Raw genomic sequence first — 25,444 nt, 5'->3', positions numbered from 1 at the left:
TATGTCTTTCTTACCAATCCACATGAGATTAACATGCTTTGGTATGCACAATTGAATGTGTTCATGCTAGTCTTTGAGACCCCACCTTTCCTCTTAAACTAGTATCCTCTGCAGTAGTTGGAGCAGTTGCGTTGGAAAATTTTTATTTTCTACATATGTTTGTTGAATTATATTTCTGCAATAGTTCAATATTCGTATCTTTTCATCTTGTAGGATAGTTTTCTCTAATTCACAGTGAGGAATTCTGTTTGGTGATTTGGAGTTATGGGCAATCTAAGTTATGGCTTGTTCTTGCTTTGTGCTGTTTGTTTGTCAGTGCAGTGCCTGGTTTTTTGCTTCCATGCTTACCATGTTTATTGCTTGACATCCTTTGCAGCTATTACATTGCAGAATCAAAGTCTGATCGACTTCAGTAGCCTTTTTTAGTTGATCTTAATTCGCTAAGTAAACCATCTTAACTATGCCTGCGCCTATCATTTTATTAGGACATTATCAGTAATGAGCAAGGATCAAAAAGGGTTATGATGATCATTGCTTGTTCTGACACCTCTTGTTTGAGAGGGGCTACATCATGTCAGCCCTTCTTTGAGCAGAGTAGCAAATGTCTGAGCCCTTTCACGATCAATTGTAGAGGAGACATGCTTTCAAAATCACAGTACAGGACTTTTTAGTTGTTAACTATTTGATATACAACCAAACATCTATTTTGAGTATGCCATAGTAAATAATTCTCAATACAAAAACAAGCATTTTCCGCACCTTCTCATGGATGATGCACTATGGCTTGTAGTAGTTGTCACTGCTATATGGCGGGCTGTGATGAATATTGCTTTCTTCTGCCACCTCTTGTTTGAGAATGGCGGGGAAATTTGATCATTCCTGTGTAGGCAGTGTCCTAACTTGGCTGAAGGTGGGTGGATCCCACTTACCACCGGGTGGACCCCACTAACCCCTAGTCATGCTGGGGCATTGTCTGCACAGGATTGGATCTTCCACCTTTATGGGAGGGTAAGTTCGATCCTATCCACATAGATAGTGTCTAAACCCAATTAAGCACTGTCATGTGGATATTAATCATAAACTTTTCTTTTAACAAAAAATATAAATCTTGGTGATTGGTACACACATGGCAGTGCCTGATTGAATTCAGGAGCTATCCATGGACAGCTCAGATCTTCTAGTTCACAAAATGTGGATCAGAAGATGAATCATTTTTCATCATTGTTGGAGAGTGATGACTTTATGTGTAAAATAAGTGGAGGTCATCACTCTCCACCAATGGTGGAGAGTGGTCCATCCTCTGGTCCGTATTTTGTGGACCAGAGAATCCGCGCTCATCCATGGATAGGATCTAACTTACCGTTTTATGGCTTTCATTGAGCAAATTCAGCAATAAACTGAGCCCCTTTACTGTGATTGTTTCTTTTCATCAAATAATTATAGCATTTTGTTCCAGGGCCATGATGAATAATGCTTTCTTCTGACACCTCTTGTTTGAGAAGGGCTTTATGTCTCTTCCTTGAGCAGATTTAGCACCGAACTGAGCCCTTGTTGATAGTCCTTTTGGTTTCCGTTTTTCTTGTTAAATTCTTTTATGTATACAATCTATTGTATGATCTTTCATTCTATGAGGCAGTTCAGCTTGCTGGTGACACAGGAAGTCGGCAGTGCAGGAGTATGCCATGAAATGAACAAAGATCAAATATGGTTGATGTCCCGTGAATGGAGAAGCAGGAATCGATGCTTTCCTTGTAGCCGTGGGATAATAATGAGGCTGACCAATAAAGAAGCCAGGAATCGATCATAGCTTCTCAGATCATCGTAGCAGCATTCCTAATCCACTGTAGCATGATGCTCAAATTCGATAAAATGTCAGAGTGCGGGTAATCAAATTGTTCTTTATATCCAGATCTAAGTAGTCAAATTTGGTATTCATTTGTTAGAGAGACGATCGAGTCGGAAGTAGGGGGGTGGTGGTGGATTACAACAATATTCTCAACCCGTGATGAACGATTGTGTCTGGTCCTTGTGCTGTTCGGTGAAATGTCGCAGTCACAGAATTTAATATCTTAGACATTATGAATGACTTTGCTTGATAAACGCTTTCGAGTTTAAACTTTAAAGTAGGCAAATGAAGCCCTAAGTCGCTCCTCCACTGACGTGTTTGTTATCTCTTCCTACTACTTTGTTATCGCATTCACAACCAAAGTGACTAGTGCTCCTCTCCTCTACTCTCTATATATTCTTCTTTCTTCCCTGCTCAAGATCCCTCTTCTTCTCCCACTTCATCATTAGCTCGCCATTAATTTCTTCAGGAGAGTGATGGGCCAAGACGAGGCCATATCCGCGGCCTACTTCCTAGCCTCCAGCGAGCTGGCCGCATGCTCGACGCCGGCAGCTGAGAGGAGGTTGCGGCCGCCACCGCCTCAGAAAGAGCCGCTCAGGTGCCCGCGGTGCGACTCTACGAACACCAAGTTCTGCTACTACAACAACTACAGCCTCTCGCAGCCTCGCTACTTTTGCAGGAGTTGTCGCCGCTACTGGACCAAGGGCGGCTCGCTCCGCAACGTCCCTGTCGGCGGCGCCTGCCGCAGGAACAAGCGCTACCGTCCTGCCTCTGCCGCCATCTCGGCTGCCACAACAGTGCAGCCCGTACAGTTGCCGAATTTCTCAACCAACGACGTCTGTTTAAATATCATGAACAACTGCAAACATGGACTCGGAGACATGAACACGCTCGGGCTTTGCACGGAGGAGGAGCCCTGCCAAAATCTAAAGTTTTTGTTGGATGGTGAAGGATCATCCTGCATGAACAATATTCTCTCTATCGGGTGGCCAGAATCGATCGGCTACTCTGACGATGGATCGTTATCATCGTCATGGGCTCTATGAATGGGAGTGCAACGAAGGGACGCATGCTTGATTCCATATTTTGTTTTCTGAATGAAGGGACGTGCTGATGATGTATATTTTTTTTTTCCAATCAATTGAATGTTAAATTTCAAATTAAGAGTTGTTTCATATGGAAGAGAAACACCAATCTTCATTTGACTTTCTTGTTTAATTGAATGATTATGACATTAGTTGGTTGGATTCATCCTTCCGTCCTTTTCGACAAGATGTATGCAAACAGACAATGACGGAAATTTGTCGGATATTTTTCTCAAAAAAAGCCAAAATTAAGGAACCTGATTCAACACCTATCTCATTCAGTGGGTTTTAAATCTGACAAACGCGGATTGAACCATTGATCTTGAATTTGACTCTGAGTTCGGGATGAACGAAATCACATTTGAATCTTGAATTTGACTCTGAGTTCGGGATGAACGAAATCACATTTTAATTTACCATGAGTCTGCAGCAACACGACAACAATGATCATAGCTATGCATAAGGAAAAAATATTTTAAAAAAATTGATAAATTTAGTTAGCCGTATTAATTATTATTCGGTCAAAATTTTTTATAAGTTATCAAAATAATCAGAAAATAAAAATTTTCTTTTATAATTATAAATATATTATAATAGTGAGGGATCTGAAACTATTATTGATAAGAGTATCCATAATAATACTAAATATTTTTTCCAAATATTTGTGGTCCCCATGTCTATATCACTCAAATATCTCACTTCTTAAATATCCCAAATCTCATAATCAAATATCCCCTCAACTAAATAATTACGGATCCCGCTTACTAAATATCTTACTCTCAAATATCTCAAATTATATAATAAAATATCTAAAAAAATAATCATTTTTTCTTGTGGGACCGACCCACTTACGTGCTACCTAAAATGAAATCACTTGACATAAAATTATATCCTCTCAAATATCAAATACTAGAAAGGAGGGGAAATATCTCTTTCAAATATCCTTGATCGAAGATGTCCTAACGAAAAAAGACCGATGATCTTTGCGGTAAATTTAATGGCCGAGGCGCAGCGACTGTTTATAAAAGACAGCCGCAGCCCCTATTTTTCATGTAGTCGTTGTCAGTCCTATTGGGATTGATGGGTACGACGACTGTTGGTGGACAGGAATGGCCCACTCCACGCGACACGCGTGAATAGATGTTAAGTTAGAAAGGAAATGTTCTTATTTTTCTTTTTCTCAACAGAGAACGGCAGTGGTCTTGCAACGCGATTCAGATGTTATTTTTCTTTTTCTCAACATAGAACGGCAGTGGTCTTGCAACGCGATTCAGATGTATGAGGACGTAGTGTTCCAACTATCAAGACTTTGGTTGGGTTACAGTCCCCCGTGCAATCTGCGCATTGAATTTTATTCTGTTTTTCATAACACAGGAAATAATGATACTATTACGACTAGTATTTTTTTTTATTATTTCAATTCAATCTCTATTATAAAATTTATAATGATGAATCAATTATCCATCCACACAAATGATAAATTCAAAAATCGACTATCCATATAAGAATCAATCGCATGGAGGCAGCTTGCGAGTCGAGTTGACGTTCGCGGCCGCTGGCAAATTTTTAAGGACAGGCCTTTTTAAAGGAGAGGGTCGGTTGGATCAGATTCAGTGTTATTGAATACGAGTTAAGTCAGATATAAAATATATAATCGATGATACTTATCTTTTACTTCAATCGCACTCACTTAGAGACATAACAACAGAGTGCGCTTTCTACGTTTCTGAAGTATTTAAGGATTGAATTCTTAACAAATTAATAAATTAATTTTTATTAATGAGTAATTGTCCTAAAAATAATGTATTGATGGACTGTTATCGTGAGCATTTTTCTAATTTATCCTGATAGTCATATCCGAAGATACGATGCAAAAAGTTGGAGGACAAACTCTCCGCATAATGAATATTCAAAAGTCGACATTTGCATATGCTTGCGGTGTTCCATAAGATCAAACCGATGAGCTCCAAAATTAATTAATTCGAATAGCTAAATACATGAACTATGCAAATAAAAAAATACAATAAATTAAAAAATAATTAATTCCATAACCAACTAAATTAGCAGGTATTATATCAATTCAATTTACTCAATTTTAATAACAATCGATTTGCATCTTTACTGCATTGATTTTAAAATAAAAATAAAAAACTTTAAAACAGTCACATCTGACAATCGAAAATCCGCCGAGTAGGATAAGGTAAACCAACACATTTTGCCCATGTCTTCAGCTGTCAAATGACGCACTTTCGTTTATTTTTAAAAAACCAGTGCCTACAAATAACAATAACATGAATCCAAGTACTGAAAGACATTGCTAGGTTTCGCAAATTTGTAAAAAATAAGTAGAAGAGTTGTCTTGCAAAACTAGAACTGACAATAACATGGTTCTTCAAGAGCAACATGAGTCACCCTACTGAGAATCCGTTTTTAAGAAGCTTGTGTGAAGACGGATGCTAGGGATGCTCTTCCAGGTTGACGTTTAGCGAACGGACCATGGCATCCAAGCAACTGCAAGACCAAACAAAATATCAATGTGACTTTCAACATCTTGGTTACAATTTTACAGAGGATTAGTTGCATGTAGTAACTTAACTTGAATCGTATATGCATGTATCAGGTTATTCTACTACCCAAAAGAACTTGAAAGTTATTGTGTATGTTCATCCTAACTAGTAGGAAAAGATTTTTTGGAAATAATATTAGAAGTCAAGGAAAGAAATAAGATTGATCTAATAGTTTAAATCCCACAGGTTCTAGCCTTCTCTAGAACTGCAGCATATGCATCACACACAATATTTCCAACTGATTTGGGTAAAGAACAAATTTAACAAGATAAGATGTACACATTAAAATTTCAAAGATAAAGCAGCTAGCATACAAACTGTTAACTTATTGCATCACAAAAGCAACAAAGGTATCTACCTTGGCATTGACTCCATCTGAAACAATCCTGTTCTCGCTCTTCCACTTGACATAGTCATTGTGGTTAAACTTTGTAAAACCCCTGGGAATCAGTTCAAAATGTTAGCACACAACATAAAACAGTGGCATGACTCTAGTGATCATTCCAATGTCAGCACACAACGTAAAGTGCCAATTTGATAATACTAGTAACCTCCAGTAAATTCTCAAACTGCTTGATGGAGTTTTATTTGGACTTCGAAGGTTTTCCCTCCTACACTCACCATTTTCCACTGACAATAATCTTCTGACGTCCAGGGAACTTGAACTTGGCCCGACGCAATGCTTCTTGAGCATTATGGCTGTTGCTATCCTTGCAGCGAACAGATAGAAGGACTTGGCCAATACTCACCCTAGCACATGTCCCTTGAGGCTTGCCAAAGGCACCACTCATCCCAGTCTGGAGCCTATCAGCTCCAGCACAAGAAAGCATTTTGTTGATTCAAAGGACATGAAATGGGTGGACTCTCACTCTTAGATGGAAAGCATCCTTTCCTGCAAATTTTGTCATGTATTTATTACATGCGATGCGGGCAGCCTCAAGAGCTTCACTGGAAACATTTTCCTTTTCCCAACTCACCAGGTGGACACAGAAGGGGAACTAATCAACCCCTTTCTTCTTCATTCCAACTTCATAAATCCTAATCTTAGGATTAGGAACACCACGGCAGTACCGTGATTTAGGATAGGGTTTGTTCTTAATTTGGCGATAACAATGTTCAGATCCTGCGTGAAAAATAAGCCTTCAATTTGCATGCCAATTCACAACAATTAAAATTGGAAATAGATATGTGACTAACTAAACTAGGGGAGAGTTTAGAGCCACCTGTATGATATCACAAGAAGTTAAACTAATTAGGTCTTTCATGTTACCATAGAGATTTCAAAAAAACGAGTTCAACAACAATCACTAGCTAAAAAGTTTTAAGGACACTATTGAATTAGCTTTGGTTTTAAAATTTATAATATTTGATGTAGAACGTCACTAATTTAAGGACACTATTAAATTAGCGATTACACAAACTAAATTACGTATATTCAAGTATGTCCATCAATCAGTATGATAAATTAAAACCATCCTTATAACAAAATATTTCATGTTACTTCATAATACGCTAAAGCTAAAAATTATATGATAAACATAAGATTTGTACCTTCCACGGAGTTTTTTTTTCCTTCTATTTTTTTGAGGTAAAAAAATGGGAATGCTAATGCAGGTTCAGATGACACGACGAACATTCACATTACGATTTTTCTGCTACTAACAATTAACATGAAGGTGATAATATGCTTGAATGAAACAAACATTGAAAATGATCCCCTGATTCGACGTAAAAGGAGACAAGGAATCAGTTCAAACCGATCAAACCTAACAAAAAAATGTGTGCAAAATCTTAATTGTTAACAAATCTAGAGAATCCAGATGCAAAGGCTCGTTGAAGATGAGAGAGATATCAAGAAACTTACTCCTGTCCATTTTCCCCACGAAACCGAAGCACGAGATCGACGCCGAAAGCCAGCAAGGGAAAATACCGCGGCCGCTCGACGATTCGTGTGTGATTATGCAATGGCAGGAGAGCCGAAACCCTAGGCGGAAACTGTAGACCCCCTTCGATTGTCACAGGCCGTGGGCCGCCATCGGCCCATATACTAAACACGCCTATAAAAAACCCAACAAGTTCCCAGTTCCCCCGTTCGCTGCATAATGCCTAGGATTGCCTGGGGGAACATGTTCTTCTACGTCCAATTTCCGACGCCGGCGACGTATCTCCGACGTTGACCTTATCATAAGATCAAGTCATCTAGTGCAAGTCTCGTGAAAGAAAACTCTCTGACTTTATAGTTTATCAAGATATATAAAACTTTGACTTATTAGTTTACATATAAAAACCCACGGCGACATTCAAACCATTCGAAGTACATTTTAGCACGCATAGTAATCTCTCACACATCGTTACACACTAGTTGATTTTCCTGCAGTTCTTGCGGATCTCCCCCTGATATCCAGTGAGCGGGCTGATGTCCCCCATCTTGATCATCGCCGCCGCGAAGTGGGCGGCGAACGTGCTCGGATCGTAACTGTAAGTCCTCACCAGCGAATCGGTTGATCCGGCGCCGCTGAACATCTGCTGATCGGAGTGAAGCAGGCCCTTCTGGGAAACAATATTGCGGAAGTAATAGTTGTCGAAGGTGGTGGGAGTTTGGAGGTCGAGAGGCGCCAAGTTGTCGTCGCCGGAGCCCTGCGTCCTCGGACAATCGGACCTCCTCGCGGAGGCCAGGGAGCCGTCGATGTTAGCGTCGTCGTAGATGTGATCCCTGAAGGAGGTGCATCGAGCTTGGCCGACGGTGTGAGCCCCTACGAGCGCCACCATCTCTTGAGTCGAAAGGCCCTTCGCCGAGAACCTGGAGATGAGGGTGCTGAGGTTGGAGGTTGCAGGAGGGATGCTGCCGTTGGCTCCCGAAAGGCTCGCCGTCCTCGAATCCCTTCTCCCCAGCTTCACCTCCCAATACGGCCCTCCATACTGCATTCAAATTGCAGCGTACTCTCAGAAATCAAAACAATGAATCTCAAACTGTTTGTGTCTCTGATCACTTACAATTACTACAGCGTCTCTTGCGGTGATCGCCAAGATGTCAGCGCAGGAGACGACATTAGGACATGCCTTCTCCACTGCACACTTTATTCTATCCACCACGTCGAATCCTCTAACAGAGTTCTTGTTTGGAGTCGCTGTCTTCTCCCCTGTGAAGCTGCTCGTGTCATCTAAAAGCAATGATCCATCGCAACCCTGCAGGATGAGAGAGTAGTTTACCATCCATCAGTGTCGTGATCTTCTGAAGTAATTAACTAACTCTTTGCATGCGCTTGAAAAAGAGCAGTACTCACATTAACAAAGCAATCATGAAAGAAGAGGCGAAGCAGAGACGCGCCCATGCGCTTGTCCTGGGAGACAGCAGATTCGACCACTGACTTCACCGTCGAGAAGAGATTCGGGCATGAATAAGAGTAGAAAGTCGTGGAGAGCTGCGCATTTGCGCTAGCTATAGAAAGGAGTGCAATGACGAAAGAGGCGTGGAACATTGTTGAGGAAGAAGCCATTACTCAGTTTGGTTTGAGAAGAGGATTCCAATTGCATGGATTTATATAGGGGATGAAGCAGGGCATTTTCAGATGATCCAGCTAAGATCAGGGATCATATGGCGAAATATGAATACGCTCACCCTTAACGCCCCTGTTAATTTGTCCTAGAATTAACACGAAAGAGGTAAATCATGATGGCTGTAAAGGCAAGTGACAGATGGGGTGAATTTACACAGGTTACAGGGATTTATGTCCCGAGATTCGACCCCAAGACCTCATGTGTCACTTGCCAACTCAGCTAAGCCCGTGAGGGCACAACTAAGATCAGGGATCAGGGATCAGGGATTAGGGAATGTGTCTATCCCACGTTTCTCATACGCCCGCCTATGACTAAGTCTCTCGTCGAGCCCAATTCAAGTCAGATTATGACCGTATGCGTCCACCCTTTAACATGCTAGCCCGACCTGGACGCAGACTTAAGTCGGAGTGGTTTGTCTTAAGCTCGGTCGTGAGTCGGACTAGTTTGATTTGAGCTCGGCCATGAGTCAAGCCAACCTGGCTCTGCGTTGACTACACTGTGGCCCCTGTTATCCCCAGCAATTTGTGGGATGAAAGTAATTTACCTCACTAATCATTGCATGTAATTTCACTATGGAAAGAGACGTTCTAACTGTGAAGTTTGGAAAAGGAGAGCCAAAACACTTTTTGTCTTCAGATAAATCGAAAAATACTCTTTGCCTAAAACAAAACACGTTTTTATTGAAGCACCAAACATGTCGGTTAAAAAAACAATCAACTTAAAAAGAAAGAAAGAATATAAAAACTACTACTTTAGACAGTCAAAACCTTAATCATGCTGGCTTGTATCGTAGTTTTCAGCATTTGTAAGCGATAATTGCTCACCTAATTAAACTCCATCTCTAGCTAGTCACCATAAAATGGAACTAAATTCTCTGGCCTATTCTTCTAGTTGATTGGAACCAGCAATAATCTCCCCAGTAGCTATTTTTTAGTGCAACTTTTACTTTTCTTAACCTACTACAAATTGATTGTCCTCTGGAGGTCAGACAACTCACTAACTCTCGTAGAAAAAGAAAGCAAGTCTAACAAAGTGGGTGCTGACATTAAAACCTCACTGAGAATGTGAGCGTTGGAATTGCACCAGGTCAATGTCTGCTTTAAAACAGATTCAGCAATCAACATCTGCTACACTGGACTCGAAAACTACTGGGTAGAATCAACCATAAAAAGCCCTCGGTGAACGATAGGTTGGACTCCTAAGCAATGATTACATTTGAGAAGTTTGAATCTTTGATGATTAGTGTAAAAGTTGTTTGGCAAGAGCATCTGTAGTTTTTCGATTTACTTTGATGGCAAAAGAATGGAAAACTAAACGTCCTAATTAATTGATGGGAGATGTTGTTAGAAGAATGGAAAACTAAACGTCCTAATTAATTGATGGGAGATGTTGTTAGAAGTGGGGTTAGATTTTTACGTTCGTCCTAAGTCTTGGATTTGGGGGATCAAATTATAGAGATTTAGCCTCTAGGTAGGTAGAGCGGTTGACTTTGTGTCCCGAGCAAGGCAAAGTCGTCATCGGCCTCACAGTTTGTAGTTGGTGAGTAGTCAAAGATTTGTTCCCAAGATTTTGCCGTGATCATGCTTTTTCTTTACGTTGATTATCTCAAGGTTTTGTAAGGTTTCTGATGCATATTTTCAAAAATAAAAATAAAAATTAAAAATCTGCACCAGCCGGGAATCGAATCCGGGTCTGTACCGTGGCAGGGTACTATTCTACCACTAGACCACTGGTGCTGTGATGCTATTTTTCATTATCAATATAATTAAGCCATTAAAACAATGGCATTTTTTTTAAAATCAAAAATAAATAAATAAAAAACTCTGCACCAGCCGGGAATCGAACCCGGGTCTGTACCGTGGCAGGGTACTATTCTACCACTAGACCACTGGTGCTGTGATGCTATTTTTCATTATCAATATAGTTAAGCCATTAGAACTATGGCATTTTTTTTTTTGCTAAGAGTCAATAATAAACAATTGTGACCTACACGTTTTGATCATCTTCACTGCATGCTCGATCAGATACCAACATGTGTGTAATGATCTATTTAATCCAAACCCATTTCAGAAGCCCTACAATTGTGCTTGAAATAGATTGCTCATACACGACTAATAAATGATGCAACAGAAAACATGGTCATCAACTAAACAAGAGAAGTTCCAATAAAACACAACTGGTCTTGATGCCTTCGTAGATTTCTACATGTTTACTTTTGTTCCCAATTAGTGCTCTCTGTGTTTCGGCTTTCCTACACAATTTCAATTGATCATAGACAGTCCAAGTGCTTTTGCTAAATTTCACACTAACATTAGTCGACATTATTAGCAGTGGATAGTGGATTACATCTAAGAAGAAACTAGAAAGTAGTTACTAAGCTAAGAGAAGCATTAGTTCCTAAACAGAGGTTTGCTTATAAACAACTAGTAAATGATGAAACATTGAACATGCACATTGGCTAAACAAAAGAGCTTTGCATCAGCATTCCAATAAACCAAAACTGATCTTGATGCTTTTCATCGGCTACCTAGGCCTTTGTCATTGGGATTTATTAAAGGTGCTAACAGATACTTAAGTCCGAGTTTATCTGTCCTAAGTTTCTAGACTCGCACATAGGAACATTATTAACATCCAATCTATGTCATAGAGTTGTGTTACAGCTATAGATCATAAAATCAACATGGAAGGTTTCTAGACTCACACAAAATTGAAGTAGATGAGCAATCAATGTTAATGCTATTGGATGAAATGGTATTAAATAGATTCACATGGAAGTTTCTTTTTCGTCTATCGTTTCTTAGCAATGCCTAAATATAAAGTGCATGAACTAAACAAAACAATTTCTCCTAGAATGGCAAGTAAACATAATAGAAATGTCCAACAGTGTTGAAACCAAATATTCAATCTCCTAATGAAAATTCACCTTCTAATATCCTGTGTTTGTAGTTCCTATTTCAATGAACGACAAAACGATCACCAGCTTTAACAACCAGCCATAAGAAAAACAAGGTATTAACATTACATAATTCAGCTGGTTGGTTAGAGACAACATACTTTATTAAAAAGTCGGAAGGAAATAGATTGAATATAATAATAAAGAATTGTTTTGTTTTAAAAACAATCTATTGTTTCCATATTCCAATTAGACTTCGCTAGCTACTTTAAAACGCAAGTTAGGGGCAAAGAATATGAATGAGATTCACGAAAGCACATTAATGCTGGGGAAAAAAAAATATACAAGGTAGCTTTTTGAACTGAAAGAAAAGGCGAGAGACAAAGTTTAACAAAATCAACGAAAAAGGGTTTAGGGTTAAAGCTAGGGCTTAAGGTTTACACCTTTAGGGGGAAAAAAGGGCAAACATGGATCAACAAAAAAAATTTGGACCATTTCTCGATTTATGCGTGTCATCCTTGCGCAGGGGCCATGCTAATCTTCTCTGTATCGTTCCAATTTTATCGGATGTCTCCGAAGAGACAACCTTGACTTCGCTACAAATCTAGAAGAATGGCCAAAATCATTTGAAACTAACGATGTGGGAGTAATAAATGCTCATTAGACATTTTAGCCTCTTTAGATATTGAAATAGCATCAGTTCCCAACCTCGACGAAACATGCCAGAAGAAGCGAAAATCACAAGAATAGGAGACGAGAATGAGTCGCAAACGACGGAGAAGAAGAGACGAAAGACCTAGAACAGGAAAGGATATTTTATTTTTTCTTGTCCACTTGGCAAATGATCTGTTCAAGTGGTTGATTTGTAAAACTGACACGTCATCACTAAGGGTTCTCTGACACTGAAGCAATTTTTTTTTTTGACCGATTTGCCATGAATTTTTTATGCCATGGATAATGATTTAAAGTACTGAGGGAAAATGGGACAAAAAAAGAAAAATCTTTTATTATCATAAATTCCCGTAAGCAAATATAATTTTGCTAGCTAATTTATTAATACTATTTAATGATAATATATAAACACGATTATCTTAATGTAAAATAAAAATATTGTTAACTCTCACGAGCTAAGTTAAATCACGCGTGTATCTTATAATTACAATTTAAACTTGAATATAAACATATTTTAAAACATCTTAAAATATTAAACAATTTGAACTACTTTAACCCATAAAAAACCCCACAATAAATTTTAATCAGTTTCTAAATAAATTTTATAGTTGATTCCCATTGCTCATAAGAAATGTCACTTTGGAAACTAACAGTATTCACTTGTTCGTTTCACACAAATTTATCACAGTTCAATTCAAGATTTCCCCACACAACTAATGTCATTCATTTTTTTTTTTTTGTCACTTGAATCATTTTCCCTCGAACAAACCAAGCATAGAACATCCTCCACATTAGCAAAAGAAGTTAATGTGATGCACCATCGGTAAATTGAAACACTGCATGTCCTGCGAGCTTATTCATTGAGCCAATATGGAGGAAAGGTATCTTGAGCAACATTAGTTCAAATGAAATATGATTCAAAGAACAAGATCAGCATAGATCCTGGTGACAAGCATTTTCATGCCACTGGTTGTTTCTTATGTGGCAAAGGCCAACAGAGGAAGTCGATGTCTTCATCAATACTCAAAAGATGACAGTAATTACTTGGATATCGGGAAAGCCTTCTCAAATGCTTCCTGCTCTGGGCGGCACAAGTCAAACTCATTGGTGTAGTAGTACATGCAGCCAGCATAAGCATCCATCTCTTTAGGACATTTCTGATTGAGTTCCTTCAGCCTGCAAGAAAAGTTGTTGCTCTTCAATTATTCTGTGAAGAAAATAATTACTGAGTAATGTTTAATTTTTAAGAAACCATTTAAGCAAAAATCAAGTTTTTAAGTTTCTTCTCCTCAAAATACATTTGTGATAATCGCATAGAACAATCATGACAGAGGAAGTAAATCAAACTGAGAATTAGTATTTCACTTGATGTATCAGATGCGAGAGACTATTTGTGATACATTAGGTTTAAACTACTAAATTTCCCTGCTGATGATGCTGATGACTAGTTTCCAGTCTATGCATCAATTGACTAGATGGACAAAAATAAATTTGCTAGTAAATGCCTATTCTCCGACTCTCTTCGCTCCAACAAGGTCATCTCCTTGTTTATTTTCACACAGCTTACCCTTATGCCAATATAGGGTAACACCTTCCAACTAGCCTGCCTCTCAACCCAAGTAAAACATAAAAAAGAAAAGGAAAAAAAAATAGAAGTCCATAATCCATCTTAAGTTTCTACCAATTAGTACCTCGCCAAACTTACTTGCACAGTTTGTTTTTTCACTGATTGATATTTGCTATCATGCACATTTCAATAACCAGCCAATATGTATGTCAAGCTTTTATTCTCATGTTTACCATCGACATCTCCAGTGGGAACACTCGTGCCATGATTTAATGAAGTCTGCACGTGGTCTCTGGTAACATCATGCCACATGCACAGAGTACAAAATAGAGATCAAATCTCACCATTCTTGTTATAATTTTAAAAGTCATCATCAGAGGTTTGACTCTTCTAGCACGCATTCCCTTCCTAAAATAAAATAAATACACAAATGAATTTATTTTTTTTTTACAATCCACAATGATTTTTTTTCCAAATGATTCACGATATCAATCTTAATTTGACAACCTTATGTGGCACCGTGCTAACAAACCTATTAAATTATTGATAATCATACTTTTTAAATTTTAAATTATTTTATTTTTTATTTTTCACCTTTATATTATTAAATAAAAATATTCACCCGTGCAATGCACAGGCATTCCAGTATCTAGTAAGAATATTAAGATGTGAAATACCTGACTTCTCATGATTATTAGCAAATTGAAAAATTCCTCGAAGAATTTCCAAGTCTCTCTAAGCTTACAATGCTCTTGCATGAATGTTGTCCGGACCGCACACCCTAATACCAACACTTATGCAAAAGTACATACAAATATGGTCATATGAATGAAGTGAGAATTCTTTGTCAGTTTCTCTTAGGGCATAATATATTATACAGGCCACATGCTTTATGACCTGCCGCAGACATTGCTTTAGACTAAGTCCCAGTTTTACACAATGAACTATCACGCATGAAATGTGAGAAGACTGACAAATTACACATAAATTATGAAATAAGGCAAAGAGAGCAATGACCAGCTGCATGGACGAAGACCTTAATCGTTACCGAAGCTTAAGGTAGAAATGAACAAGGCCTAAGTAACAAACCTTTGCAGGGAAGGCATAGCTAATTAATCAACACTCTCTTGAGCATTCTCCAGAAAATAACAGTTAATTCATGTGCTTCTGCCAATGGGGCCTATGTGTAACTAACTGGCGCATTTAATAAACTGAATGAGTTAGAATAGCCTACTTGACAGCAACAAATAAAAAGGTGCAACTAAAGATGACTAGGAACTTGCATTAAGAAATTTGAACACAAAATCATGTAGGGAAGCTTTGGATTGATGAGAAGAGAGACACCAATAATTTTTGGAGCATTAACAAAATATTAAAAATTAGCCAACTTTACAAATTCCTATGATGTTCAAAAGTGACAAATGCTAGATATTCAACCTAAAGGCCTTAAATGATGAATTTTGAGAATATTGTGACTATCCAATTTCAAATGTCTGTTTTTACAGTAGAGAAAAACATGTGGTTTTTTATTTTGTAAAGACCCTTGAAACACCAAAATTTTAATAGGGTAAAGTTGACACTAAATTTTCTAAAAAAGTCTTATGACAACTAAGAAGACAAAAAAGTAAATGAAAGTCTAGAATTCTATAGCTGCGTTTCACTGTGTAGAGATAATCAATCCCTCAGTGCAGATCATATTGCATCATTTACTTCAATGTACAAGATTTTTCCGTAGAAGTTGAATCTTGGACACTTTATTCATGTGATATGAGAAGAATATAGAGTGATTCAAATTTGAGAATCATCATACGCCACAAAACCTACTCGCCAATGTTATTGCTTTTTCTTACTTTGCATGGAAACTTTAGATCTACTATCATATGCTAGAGACAGTTGCTGGAAGAGTGCAAAGTAATTGAACATGGAGAAGTGCAAATTTAACCTTTCAGAAACACAATAACCAGCCTATATAGCACTTATCCGTACTGTCTCATTGGGATACATTCAATACAGCCGAAACGTATGATAAGTATGAAGTGCTCTTTCTTTTGACATTTTTCTGCCTTGTCAATTCAATGGGAACAAAAGAAATAGTCTGCATCTTCTATTGTATTAGACCAAAGAAAAACTTGATTATATAATAAAAATAATTTAATTCATTTGAATGTTACTATGCGTACTGGATGACATCTATTTAGCCGGCCACAAATAGTTAAGAGTCAAACGCGGCTTGATGATGAAAATGACGATGATAGTTGGATTCCCCTAACAAGGATCCGGAATAAGAGAAAGACTAGAACATACCTACTTAAAATAAAAGGTAGAGTTTTGAACCTAGTTTTTTTTCTCCCAAATCGATGGTAAAATGCATTACACGAAAAGCTACGAACTTGCCTACGCGAATAATAGAACAAACATTTAAAGATCATGAGCTGTAGAAACGATTCGGAACAAGTACTTACAGATGTAGGACGCAGCTCGTGACCTGACGACCCTTGTCGAGGCATTTCTCCGGATTGGGGTCCTTCTTCTTGCACTTAAGGAATGCCAAGTTCTCGGCCCGGCACCGCACGGCGATGTGCTTGGAAGCGGCCATGAGGACGGCTGAGGTGGGGATCGGCTCCCCAGCCAGATCGACGGTGCTCGACATGTCGCGGATCTCGCCCTAACTGCCCTGTGAAATCGAGACCACGTGAAAAGGATCGTTAGTAGAGAAGGGTGAAATCAAGGCACCGATCCATACCTTCGCCTACAGATCTCACGCTGGCGACGAGGAAGACTGCCCGGAGAGACTCAGAAGCCGCCGCAGCCCCGCCCTGTTCGTATCCCGCTAATGCGCATGCGAGGAGCAAAAGGGTGTGATGAAGTCACGATTGCTGCGCCGGTCTATATTGGGCTCTGTTTTGGGGCCCAATATTAAAAGTTTCATTAGGATCAATTTCTCGGCCCAAGCCCAAGTACTATTTTTTTTTAAAAAAAAATAGATTTGTAAAATTCCATCATAAAACAATTTACTAATCTATTGACTTTAACAGTAATTATAATATTCTCACAAGTTAAATTATAAATGACAAATATGATCTATGCACATTTACAAAGAATTAACACTGTTTTTCAAAGAATCAAGTGAACTCCTTCTCTTTCATTTCGGTGGTGTGCTCCATATTCTTTTTTGTTCATCAAAGCTTCCAATGACTGCAGACTGCTGCTTCTCGCCTAATAAATTTGCAAACTGCTCGTAGTATTCTTGGCTATCGAAATTATCCAAAATGTGGACTAGTTTCCCATTTCTGTCGACTGCAATCTGTCCATCTCGGCTCAGATCTCCAGTTAGAACAGCAATCGGTTTGATTTGCATTCTCGCATTCAACTTGCCCTGGTCGACCAAAACAACTGCACCTAAAATTTCACCTAAAAATATATCCTGCAGAAAGAGATCATATATCGATCAGTAACTGAAATCTATTGTTCTTCAGTTACGTTAAGCTTCGAAGAATAAACTAATACTACCATATGACGATATAGTTTAGGGTTCTTCAGCACCAGTTGATTGAGCAGTAACAACAGCTGCTGTGCGAAGTTTGATTCCGGAGTCTTCTCTGCAATTTTCAAACTTCGGAGCATCCTCACAAACGAAGCTGCTCTCTTCTGAGCACCGAGAGGAATGAGTGTGATGCTGAGGTTCGACTCCATCACCTTCTTTGCAGCTAAAGGATCGAGGAACATGTTGAACTCGGCAAACTTGTTGGCGGGAACAGTGAAGACATTCCCTCTCTTGTTTCGCCCGTCCATCACTTGCCCTCCCACCACATAAACATCCTGTATTACTCTAGTTGCATCTCGATCTTGATCGATGATGCTGGCTAAGTTAGTGAGAGGACCATTCGTGAGCAGAGTGAGCTTATCAGTCGGGCCCAATGCTCTTGTAATGTGCTCCCAAACTTCCACAGCCAGTGTCTGCCTAAGCGTAGGGTGATCGGTGTTCCTCGGAGCTCCAAACTTGCATGAGTTTTCAGCTGTGTACCTGCGAGGACTCCGCGGCAGCGATCGCGCGAGGCCGTAGAGTGTGTCGGAATCGAGAAGCCCGCCGCTTCCTTGTGGAATTGCCTTCACGTATTGGCAGCCAAGAACAGGAGTGCCTAACGCAGTGAAATTCCCCAATCCGACTGGAATGTCATCTCGCCCCATCATGTGAAGCACATCGTAGATTATGTCTACAGTTGCGGCAGTTGCCCACCCATTTCCACTCACCAGAATTCCCATGAGGTTTATCGTCTCGATCGGCGCTTTCAGCAAGTAGATGAGTGCGAGGAAGTCTCCGGCGCTCATGTCCATGTCGAACACCACAGCCTTTCCTCTCGTTCGGCTTAAGGAAGAGTTTGGCTTGTAGAACATTTCTCTGTAGAAAGGAAATTGCCTTGCGAGGCTAAATTTCCCAGACTGAGGACGAAGATTAAGAGCCTGTAGATAAGCAACTCGCATTATTATTGAATAGAAACATCAAATGATCTATGTTTGATTCTTACGTCCAAGAAACTCTGGAAGAACTGTCTGTTCAGTGGGCTGTTTGAATCTCTGTTCGGCTTAGCCTCTTTCGCAACTCGCACCTGAACAGCTTCCGATCCAGTGACTTCTTTGGTGTATCCGTCCTGCAATTGCAATAGTTAGGTGTTCTTCGATTTGGATTGACAATTATCGATCTTATTATACGATTAAATTACCTGACATTTTCCTTTAGTTGAGGCATTGACGAGGCAAAATGGATCTCGGAGCCCTGCCTGAACGTGGCCACTGTGGACGCCGCCGTTTTGCAGGTCGAACTTGGGAACCGCGCGGCCATGGAAGAAGGGGTTGGAGCCGTCGTCGACGCCGAAAGGCGCGTTCGACGTGACCACCGTTACGTTGAGGTACTCCATGACGGCGAACTCGTTGTCGTCGTCGCCGTTGCGGTCGTTCCCGTCGCGCATGCTGGAGATGGCGACGCCCGAGAGGAACGAGTCCCACATGAAATAGCTCTGCGTGCGCGTGCATGCATGCAAACATGAACAGGAGACACGGTCTTTCTTCCGGCGATCTATATATCAAATGCGAAGGGGACGGGCATGGACTCACAGTGTAAAAATGGTCGTCTGACCAAGTGTCGCGAATGATCTTGAGAGATCTGAAGCAGTACTGCGCCTCGAAGGTCTCTTGGCGCTGCTGGAACACTCGGAAAAACTCCTCGTTGATCGGGATGGTGTTGGTCGCGTCGAGCGGAACGAGAGTGATCGGAATCCCGGAATGGAACACCTAAAACAGAATCATGAAACGTATATATACAAAAAGGCTACGAGAACTGCAACTTGCACGAACCTGGTAAGCCGCGAAAGGATCAGAAAAGATGTTGAACTCTGCGAATGGATTGGTGGCGTAAGCCGTGAAGAGGTTGCCATGGTCACCGCACTGCAGGGGAATGCAAGAACTAGAGTAGTCCGGGCAGCAGCCAATAGGGTTTTCTGACCGGATCCCTCCTCCCATGATGTAGATATGCTCGATGCTCTTCTTCCACCGGGGATTTGTCATCAGAAACAGGGCGACATTTGTGTGTGATCCGATCAGAAACAGAGTGGTCGGGCCTGCAGAGATGGTCTCGAGCATGACTCTTTGGACAGTAGGCTGATGCAGGGGAACGTATCTCCTCTTCCCCTGAGGAAGAAAGGACCTTCGAAGGCCGTAATTGGTGCCGATATCGAGCCTCCCGCGAGAGCCTACCGGAATCGCTTGTCGATAGCGGCAGTCACCGGCCGTCGACATTCCCTGAAATTGAAGGTATACGCTTAATCTGAGATCAAATAAAAGGAGAATCAAATGGAAGAAGTGTAGTACCTGCTCGATCAGAGGAAGAAATCCACCGACATTAGGGAAAATAATGGAGCCATCGTCTGATATGCCGCCGTCGCCTCCAACTCCCACAGCAACATCGTCTCTGTTCATCATGTATAGCAAATCGTATACGTGGTTCACTGCGTGCCCTGCTTCGGACCACGCGTTTGCACTGATCGTCACCGCCTGTGATTTATGCAACATTTTTGTTCAAAAAAAAACAGAAAAAAAAAACAGAGGAGAATCTGCTTTTGACTGGTGCAAAAGGGGAGAGAAATCTGTAGATAACGAAGAAGAGCTTAGAAAACTCGATATACTGTTGTCACTAGCACCACTTATTTCATGCATGGCCAAGCTTGTTTAAGCTAGAATAACTATATTAATTATCAACTGGCTAGTCATTGTCATAAAAGAACTCCATTCTTGACAAACTGAGCCTTTAGAGTTGCGCAATCTTCACTCGGTTTGGATCAAACATGAACAGTGAAAGTAAAGTTTAATTAGAGCATAAGAACTAATCAAGAGAAGCAAAGCTTAAAAATTTAAGCTTCTTGATCGAGGTGATGAAAAAGAGTCGAACCTTTAGATCGAACTCCGAGCGGTTCTGCTTCAGAATGTAGAGGAGCGCAAAGAAATCGTCAGTATCGACGTCTGTATCGAGTAGAATCCGGCGAGGATGCTTCGCCATGACCATGCAGTTCTTCCGGCCGAGGAAGAAGCTCATCGCCATCACCAACGCAACCAAAAGCAGAGCACTCCCTTTCACTGAATTCATTCCCATCTTCTCTGAATTACTGATCCCCCTCTCCTTCCCTCCCTCTTCGATCTTATCACGTACGGAACTCGCCGCATACCGGCAAATCGAAGCGATCCATGGCGAAGGGAAGGAGATGACTTAGGAAGAGAAGGAAGGATTGACGAGAGGAAGAAGAAACAGAGGTGGCCTGGAAAAATGGAGAAGCAGATGGCCACTAGTATATAATTAATAATATTGAATATTGTCAGGATTCAAATAATTCCCACGAAAAAACAAAAAGATAAATCAGACCATCTCACTGTGGATGATTTAATTTTATACAGAGAATACTTAGGGATGAGGATATCGAAAAACTTTAGATGGAACAAAAAATTCTATTAAGATTAAATTTTAAATCTTTAGGATCAATATATGGATATCTATTATCAAATCTATGATAATATATAAAAGACTATAGATTTTATACATAGATCAATAGAAAATGAAAAAAATTAATTCATTAAAATGAAAAAAATCTAATTTTTAGTTTAAAAAAAAAGAATGGAATGAATTTTTTTTTTATTTTGGTATCAGTTCATCGATTAATTTTTAAGATAATCAATTTAATTTTGTAGAAATTTTTCATCGAAAAATCACAATGAAAGATCATCCAAATAATTAGTATTTTTAGATTTATCTTATTAGAAAAAAAGTCTTTATAATGATGGCAAAAGGTGAATACATTCGCCCCTAGCACCCCGGTCAATCCGTCCCAGGACCAATACGGAGGAGGTAAATCACGAGCGGCTACTAGCCTTTGGAATAGTGACTAGCACATAAGGGAGATATTTACCTTAGTTTTGTCGAGATTCGAACCCCAGACCTCGTGATAGTAACACCTCATACACTAATCACTAGACTCATCCTAAGGATAAAAAATAAAATAAAAATAAAAAAATAAAAAATCTTGACAATGCACCATAGTTGAAATGCCCGATTAATCTCGGAGAATCTAACTGTTGCATTGTAGCTCCATGGGCGAAATGAATGGAATTTTGTATCATGCGGAGAAATGTTTGAGGCTTGATATCTACTCGTCAACTTAGGCATTGCTTGATGCAGAGGTTGAGTGATTTGCACTGACTTGAGACAAACAAGATGATAGAATAATAAAATGTCTTGTTTTGATATCAAAACATTCTCATTCTCTTGGAGACTATTTGTTTAGTTTGATAGTGGATATATATTACACGTCACTAGGGTGGTAAGAGTCAAGTTGAGTTAAATTTTATATTATTTAAAAATCAAGTTGAGTTTAAGATAAATTAAATTATTAAAATAATTGTTTAAATTTAATTTCAGCTTGATTCATATTCAATTTTTTTTATTATTTAAAATTTTTATATTTTTAAATTATTTAGTTGATTAATGAGTTTGATATTACAAGTTTATTTGTTCGTTCAAAGATGTGATGGACAAGCATGAATAATATTTAAATAAATAAATCATTTTTTATTTGATTTTATATTGTTTTTCAGCTTCTTTATATTTGTTAATCAATTGATCACATTTGTAGCCTATGTTCTCTCGTCATTTTTATCAGAATCCGAACTATGATCCTCTTATTATAAAAGGCCGGTTCTACATTTGTTTTTTCTTTGTCTAATAAATGTCTATTGATACGGGGTGATGATAAGGAACTCTACCTTACTGTCACAGTAGAGGTTAAAGAAAATCAAAATTAAGATAGTCAACGTACATAGAGTATCGATCGGTTGGACAAAGCACGAACCGAAAGAGGGATCTGATCCACTGTCGCCCTCGACATGAGAAGCATTCAAACAACCGACACTCAAGGGAGCAGTATGTAGGAATCGGGCCGAGCGACTCTTCCGCTCGACCTAGCAGCAGACTCGACATTAGTCGAGCACGCGGACAGTGGACTTCCGGCCGAGCGGTTATCCCGCTCGGCCTAGCAATAGAACATGTGGATAGTGGGATTCCGGCCGAGCGGGATACGGTTATCCTGCTCGGCCCAGCAACAGAGCATGCGGATAGTGGACTTCCGGCCGAGCGGCTATATCGCTCGGCCTGACAACAGACAGCACGTGGACAGTAGACTTCTGGTCGAGCGGTCATTCCGCTAAGCCAAGCAACAGACACAGCAGACTATCTTTCGACATCCTTTTGGGAGCTAGTGTCATTGACAGACGGCATGGTCAGATAGAGGATCGTACGGAGGAAGCTTCCACTGTCACTTCAGATATATGCTCGGCCCGTTAAGGTACTATGTCAGGGACACTTTATTGATACGTCTTTTCAAGGAAAGCTTTGAGATGCATGCCCACCTAAAGCTCCGCTACTAAAGCTCTATATAAAGGGGGGTTTATGCATCGGCGGAGGTATGCGATATTTACTGTTGCGCTACAGTCTTCATGTTGCTCCGCTACTTGTTTCTTCTTCTCCTTCGTAGGAGACTGACTTGAGCATTGGATGGTCATTGCCGGGAACCCCTTACCTAGCTCGGTACTGATGTCAACTGTGTTGCAAGTCGGAGCGAGGTCCACAGGAGGTCAGCGAGAGCGCCACATCCCTAAAATCCATCTCACCAACTTTCGGACAGGATCATATTTGGCGCAGTCTATGGGAACATCACCTGCATCCGAGCCGAGAAGATGGAAGACGTTGGACGACTCATCACCGTGACGCTCACTCAGGAAGAGCTTGAGATGCTCGTTCAAGCCCGAGCAGCAAAAATGATCGAGCAACAACAACAAGCATTAGCCGATCGGCTAGCGTCGTAGCCTGCAACATCGACAGTCGATAGTCGAGCGGGGCAAGAAGATCGAGCGGAGCAACTCTCCGTATGGGGACAGAATCGAAGGTCGACCGACACATAGGGAGAAGCACCGCCCGCGCCTATCGCCTTCCATCGAGCTTTGTTCCAGACCCCCTCGGAGATAGCTTAAGCGCATCAGGGGCGGAGATCATCCTCAAACGATGCTCCCGTTCGGGATACATGGAAAGGCAAAGCCCCCCGAAATAACGTGTCTCCCGAATGGATCAACAAGCAGTTCTCAGAGGAGATCTTACAAGACCCTTTGCCCCGACATTACACCCCATTGACGATCGGGACGTACAACGGGTCGACCGACCCAGATGATCATCTGGATCGGTTCGATAACGAGGCCATGCTGCACCAATACATGGACGGAGTGAAGTGTCGTGTCTTCCTCACGACTCTCTCTAGATCGGCGCAACGCTGGTTCAGAAGACTGTCGAACGGCCGATACGGAGCTTCAAAGACTTTCGAGCCATTTTCCAGCACCACTTCGCCAGCAGCCGAAGCTACCAAAAGACGAGCGTCAGCCTCTTCGCCCTGAAGTAAGGGCCCAAGGAAGCGCTCCGAGCGTACATTCTGTTAGGATCTTTCGTACGGCTAGAGAGGGGGGTGTGAATAGCCGCCCCAAATTCTCGCGTTCTTCCTACAGTTAGGGTTAGTCGCAGCGGAAATACAAGGAAGAAACTAAGGAGAAGAAAAACAAACCGATGTAACGAGGTTCGGAGATGAACTCCTACTCCTCGGCGTGTCCGTAAGGTGGACGAAGCCTACCAATCCGTCGGTGGATGAGTCCCCGGAGAACCGGCTAAATATGAGCTCCTTATGGGTGGAGAAACCTCGCCACAACTACTTCTTGCAACAGCAAGATAAGGAGTACAAATACAAGAGAAGCAAGAAGTAAATACACAGCAAATGTAAACAACCCTTGCCTTCTTGTCGACTGTTGAAGAAGCAACAGCTTCTCAGACGCCAACCACAGCAGCAGCTCAGTCGGAGTCCCAGCCGAAGGAAGAAGCTCACGCGAAGCTTGCGAAGAAGAGCTCAACAAAGCTCAAGCACCAGAACAGCAGCTCTGTAGCAGAAGAGAAGAGGAAGAAGCGGTAGCACAGAAGATGCCCTCGTCTCCTTTATACCTGCGAAGAAGAAACAGCGAAGAAACTAGCCGTTGCGTTGCAACGGCTAGAACCCTGATCGGTCTGTGGACCGATCAGGCCCTGCGCTGATCGGTCCCCAGACCGATCAGTCAGTGCACAGAAACATTCTGTGCGTACTCTGATCGGTCTGTGGACCGATCAGGCCACAGCTGGATCGGTCGCCACGACCGATCAGGGAAGCTCCTGATCGGTCCACAGACCGATCAGGACATGGCCTGATCGGTCTGTGGACCGATCAGCCTGCCTTTCTTTTCGCCTCTGTTCGCTTGCTGATCGGTCACCAGACCGATCAGTAACCGAACAGAGAGCTTCTGTTCGGTATCTGATCGGTCACCAGACCGATCAGAGCAAACAAGTATCACTGGATCGGTTTGGTGACCGATCCAGAGCTTGGGTTTGGCCCAAACCAAGTCCCAAGACTTCCAAACCAATATCCGGTCAACCTTGACCTATTGGTACTTCATCCCTAACATCTGGTCACTCCCTTGACCTGCTAGAACTCCCTGCCAAGTGTCCGGTCAATCCCTTTGACCTACTTGGACTTTCCAACACCAGAAGTCCGATCATCCCTGATCCATCTGGATTTTCCCTTGCCTGGCTTCACTCACCAGGACTTTCACCTGGCTTCACTCACCAGGATTTCCACACTGCCTAACATCCCA

The 25,444-nt window shown here is 40.9% G+C and overlaps 4 protein-coding genes, 5 non-coding genes and 1 pseudogene across 11 annotated transcripts; 3 read left to right on the top strand and 7 right to left on the bottom strand.

Moving 5' to 3' along the window:
• The first annotated feature begins 517 nt into the window (after positions 1-517).
• Positions 518-612, top strand: LOC121978990. The gene has a single exon (XR_006111292.1). It is a non-coding gene; the product is annotated as a small nucleolar RNA snoR1 (small nucleolar RNA).
• An 844-nt stretch (positions 613-1,456) lies between these two features.
• On the top strand, positions 1,457-1,547 carry LOC121978989. The gene has a single exon (XR_006111291.1). It is a non-coding gene; the product is annotated as a small nucleolar RNA snoR1 (small nucleolar RNA).
• Positions 1,548-2,127: 580 nt separating this feature from the next.
• LOC121975363 (dof zinc finger protein DOF5.6-like) lies at positions 2,128-3,059 on the top strand. The gene has a single exon (XM_042526964.1). It carries the CDS (start codon positions 2,323-2,325, stop codon positions 2,890-2,892), a length of 570 nt encoding a protein of 189 aa, XP_042382898.1. The 5' UTR covers positions 2,128-2,322; the 3' UTR covers positions 2,893-3,059.
• A 2,098-nt stretch (positions 3,060-5,157) lies between these two features.
• On the bottom strand, positions 5,158-6,617 carry LOC121975361 (annotated as a pseudogene).
• A 1,095-nt stretch (positions 6,618-7,712) lies between these two features.
• LOC121975360 (peroxidase 4-like) lies at positions 7,713-9,017 on the bottom strand. Its single transcript, XM_042526963.1, has 3 exons — positions 8,783-9,017; positions 8,493-8,684; positions 7,713-8,417 (listed from the first exon to the last, which is right to left on the bottom strand). Exons 1-3 carry the CDS (start codon positions 8,993-8,995, stop codon positions 7,857-7,859), a joined length of 966 nt encoding a protein of 321 aa, XP_042382897.1. The 5' UTR covers positions 8,996-9,017; the 3' UTR covers positions 7,713-7,856.
• A 1,704-nt stretch (positions 9,018-10,721) lies between these two features.
• On the bottom strand, positions 10,722-10,792 carry TRNAG-GCC. Its single transcript has one exon. It is a non-coding gene; the product is annotated as a tRNA-Gly (tRNA).
• Positions 10,793-10,880: 88 nt separating this feature from the next.
• Positions 10,881-10,951, bottom strand: TRNAG-GCC. Its single transcript has one exon. It is a non-coding gene; the product is annotated as a tRNA-Gly (tRNA).
• A 1,478-nt stretch (positions 10,952-12,429) lies between these two features.
• On the bottom strand, positions 12,430-12,532 carry LOC121979035. Its single transcript, XR_006111316.1, has one exon. It is a non-coding gene; the product is annotated as a U6 spliceosomal RNA (small nuclear RNA).
• A 913-nt stretch (positions 12,533-13,445) lies between these two features.
• LOC121975359 (NADH dehydrogenase [ubiquinone] 1 alpha subcomplex subunit 8-B-like) lies at positions 13,446-17,055 on the bottom strand. Of its 3 annotated transcripts, none has more exons than XM_042526960.1 (3): positions 16,932-17,055; positions 16,651-16,862; positions 13,446-13,797 (listed from the first exon to the last, which is right to left on the bottom strand). In XM_042526960.1, exons 2-3 carry the CDS (start codon positions 16,836-16,838, stop codon positions 13,662-13,664), a joined length of 324 nt encoding a protein of 107 aa, XP_042382894.1. In that variant the 5' UTR covers positions 16,839-16,862; positions 16,932-17,055; the 3' UTR covers positions 13,446-13,661. The 3 variants fall into 3 exon arrangements, with proteins under 3 accessions (XP_042382894.1, XP_042382896.1, XP_042382895.1); XM_042526962.1 differs by having other exon boundaries at positions 16,951-17,053; XM_042526961.1 differs by having other exon boundaries at positions 16,942-17,051.
• A 187-nt stretch (positions 17,056-17,242) lies between these two features.
• Positions 17,243-20,984, bottom strand: LOC121975358. Its single transcript, XM_042526959.1, has 8 exons — positions 20,631-20,984; positions 20,054-20,236; positions 19,541-19,984; positions 19,301-19,477; positions 18,910-19,203; positions 18,715-18,837; positions 17,699-18,649; positions 17,243-17,612 (listed from the first exon to the last, which is right to left on the bottom strand). The coding sequence occupies exons 1-8, from the start codon at positions 20,829-20,831 to the stop codon at positions 17,331-17,333; spliced, it is 2,655 nt and encodes an 884-aa protein (XP_042382893.1). The 5' UTR covers positions 20,832-20,984; the 3' UTR covers positions 17,243-17,330.
• Positions 20,985-25,444: the final 4,460 nt, after the last annotated feature.

This window comes from Zingiber officinale, chromosome 4B (genome assembly GCF_018446385.1).
Source record: "Zingiber officinale cultivar Zhangliang chromosome 4B, Zo_v1.1, whole genome shotgun sequence".
NCBI classification, from domain to species: Eukaryota; Viridiplantae; Streptophyta; class Magnoliopsida; order Zingiberales; family Zingiberaceae; genus Zingiber; species Zingiber officinale.
The sequence above is the reverse complement of the archived record's forward strand: the minus strand, read 5'-3'. Positions and strand labels throughout refer to the sequence as shown.

Coding starts and splice junctions, on each gene's coding strand:
- LOC121975359 (XM_042526960.1), bottom strand. CDS start 16,838: ATGTCGAGCACCGTCGATCTGGCTGGGGAGCCGATCCCCACCTCAGCC. Junction 13,798..16,650: donor ACGAGCTGCGTCCTACATCT/GTAAGTACTTGT, acceptor CTTTTCTTGCAG/GCTGAAGGAACTCAATCAGA.
- LOC121975358 (XM_042526959.1), bottom strand. CDS start 20,831: ATGGGAATGAATTCAGTGAAAGGGAGTGCTCTGCTTTTGGTTGCGTTG. Junction 18,650..18,714: donor TCTTCCAGAGTTTCTTGGAC/GTAAGAATCAAA, acceptor GCTTATCTACAG/GCTCTTAATCTTCGTCCTCA. Junction 17,613..17,698: donor CTAAACTATATCGTCATATG/GTAGTATTAGTT, acceptor CTCTTTCTGCAG/GATATATTTTTAGGTGAAAT.
- LOC121975360 (XM_042526963.1), bottom strand. CDS start 8,995: ATGGCTTCTTCCTCAACAATGTTCCACGCCTCTTTCGTCATTGCACTC. Junction 8,685..8,782: donor TTCATGATTGCTTTGTTAAT/GTGAGTACTGCT, acceptor CTCATCCTGCAG/GGTTGCGATGGATCATTGCT. Junction 8,418..8,492: donor CAAGAGACGCTGTAGTAATT/GTAAGTGATCAG, acceptor ATTTGAATGCAG/TATGGAGGGCCGTATTGGGA.
- LOC121975363 (XM_042526964.1), top strand. CDS start 2,323: ATGGGCCAAGACGAGGCCATATCCGCGGCCTACTTCCTAGCCTCCAGC.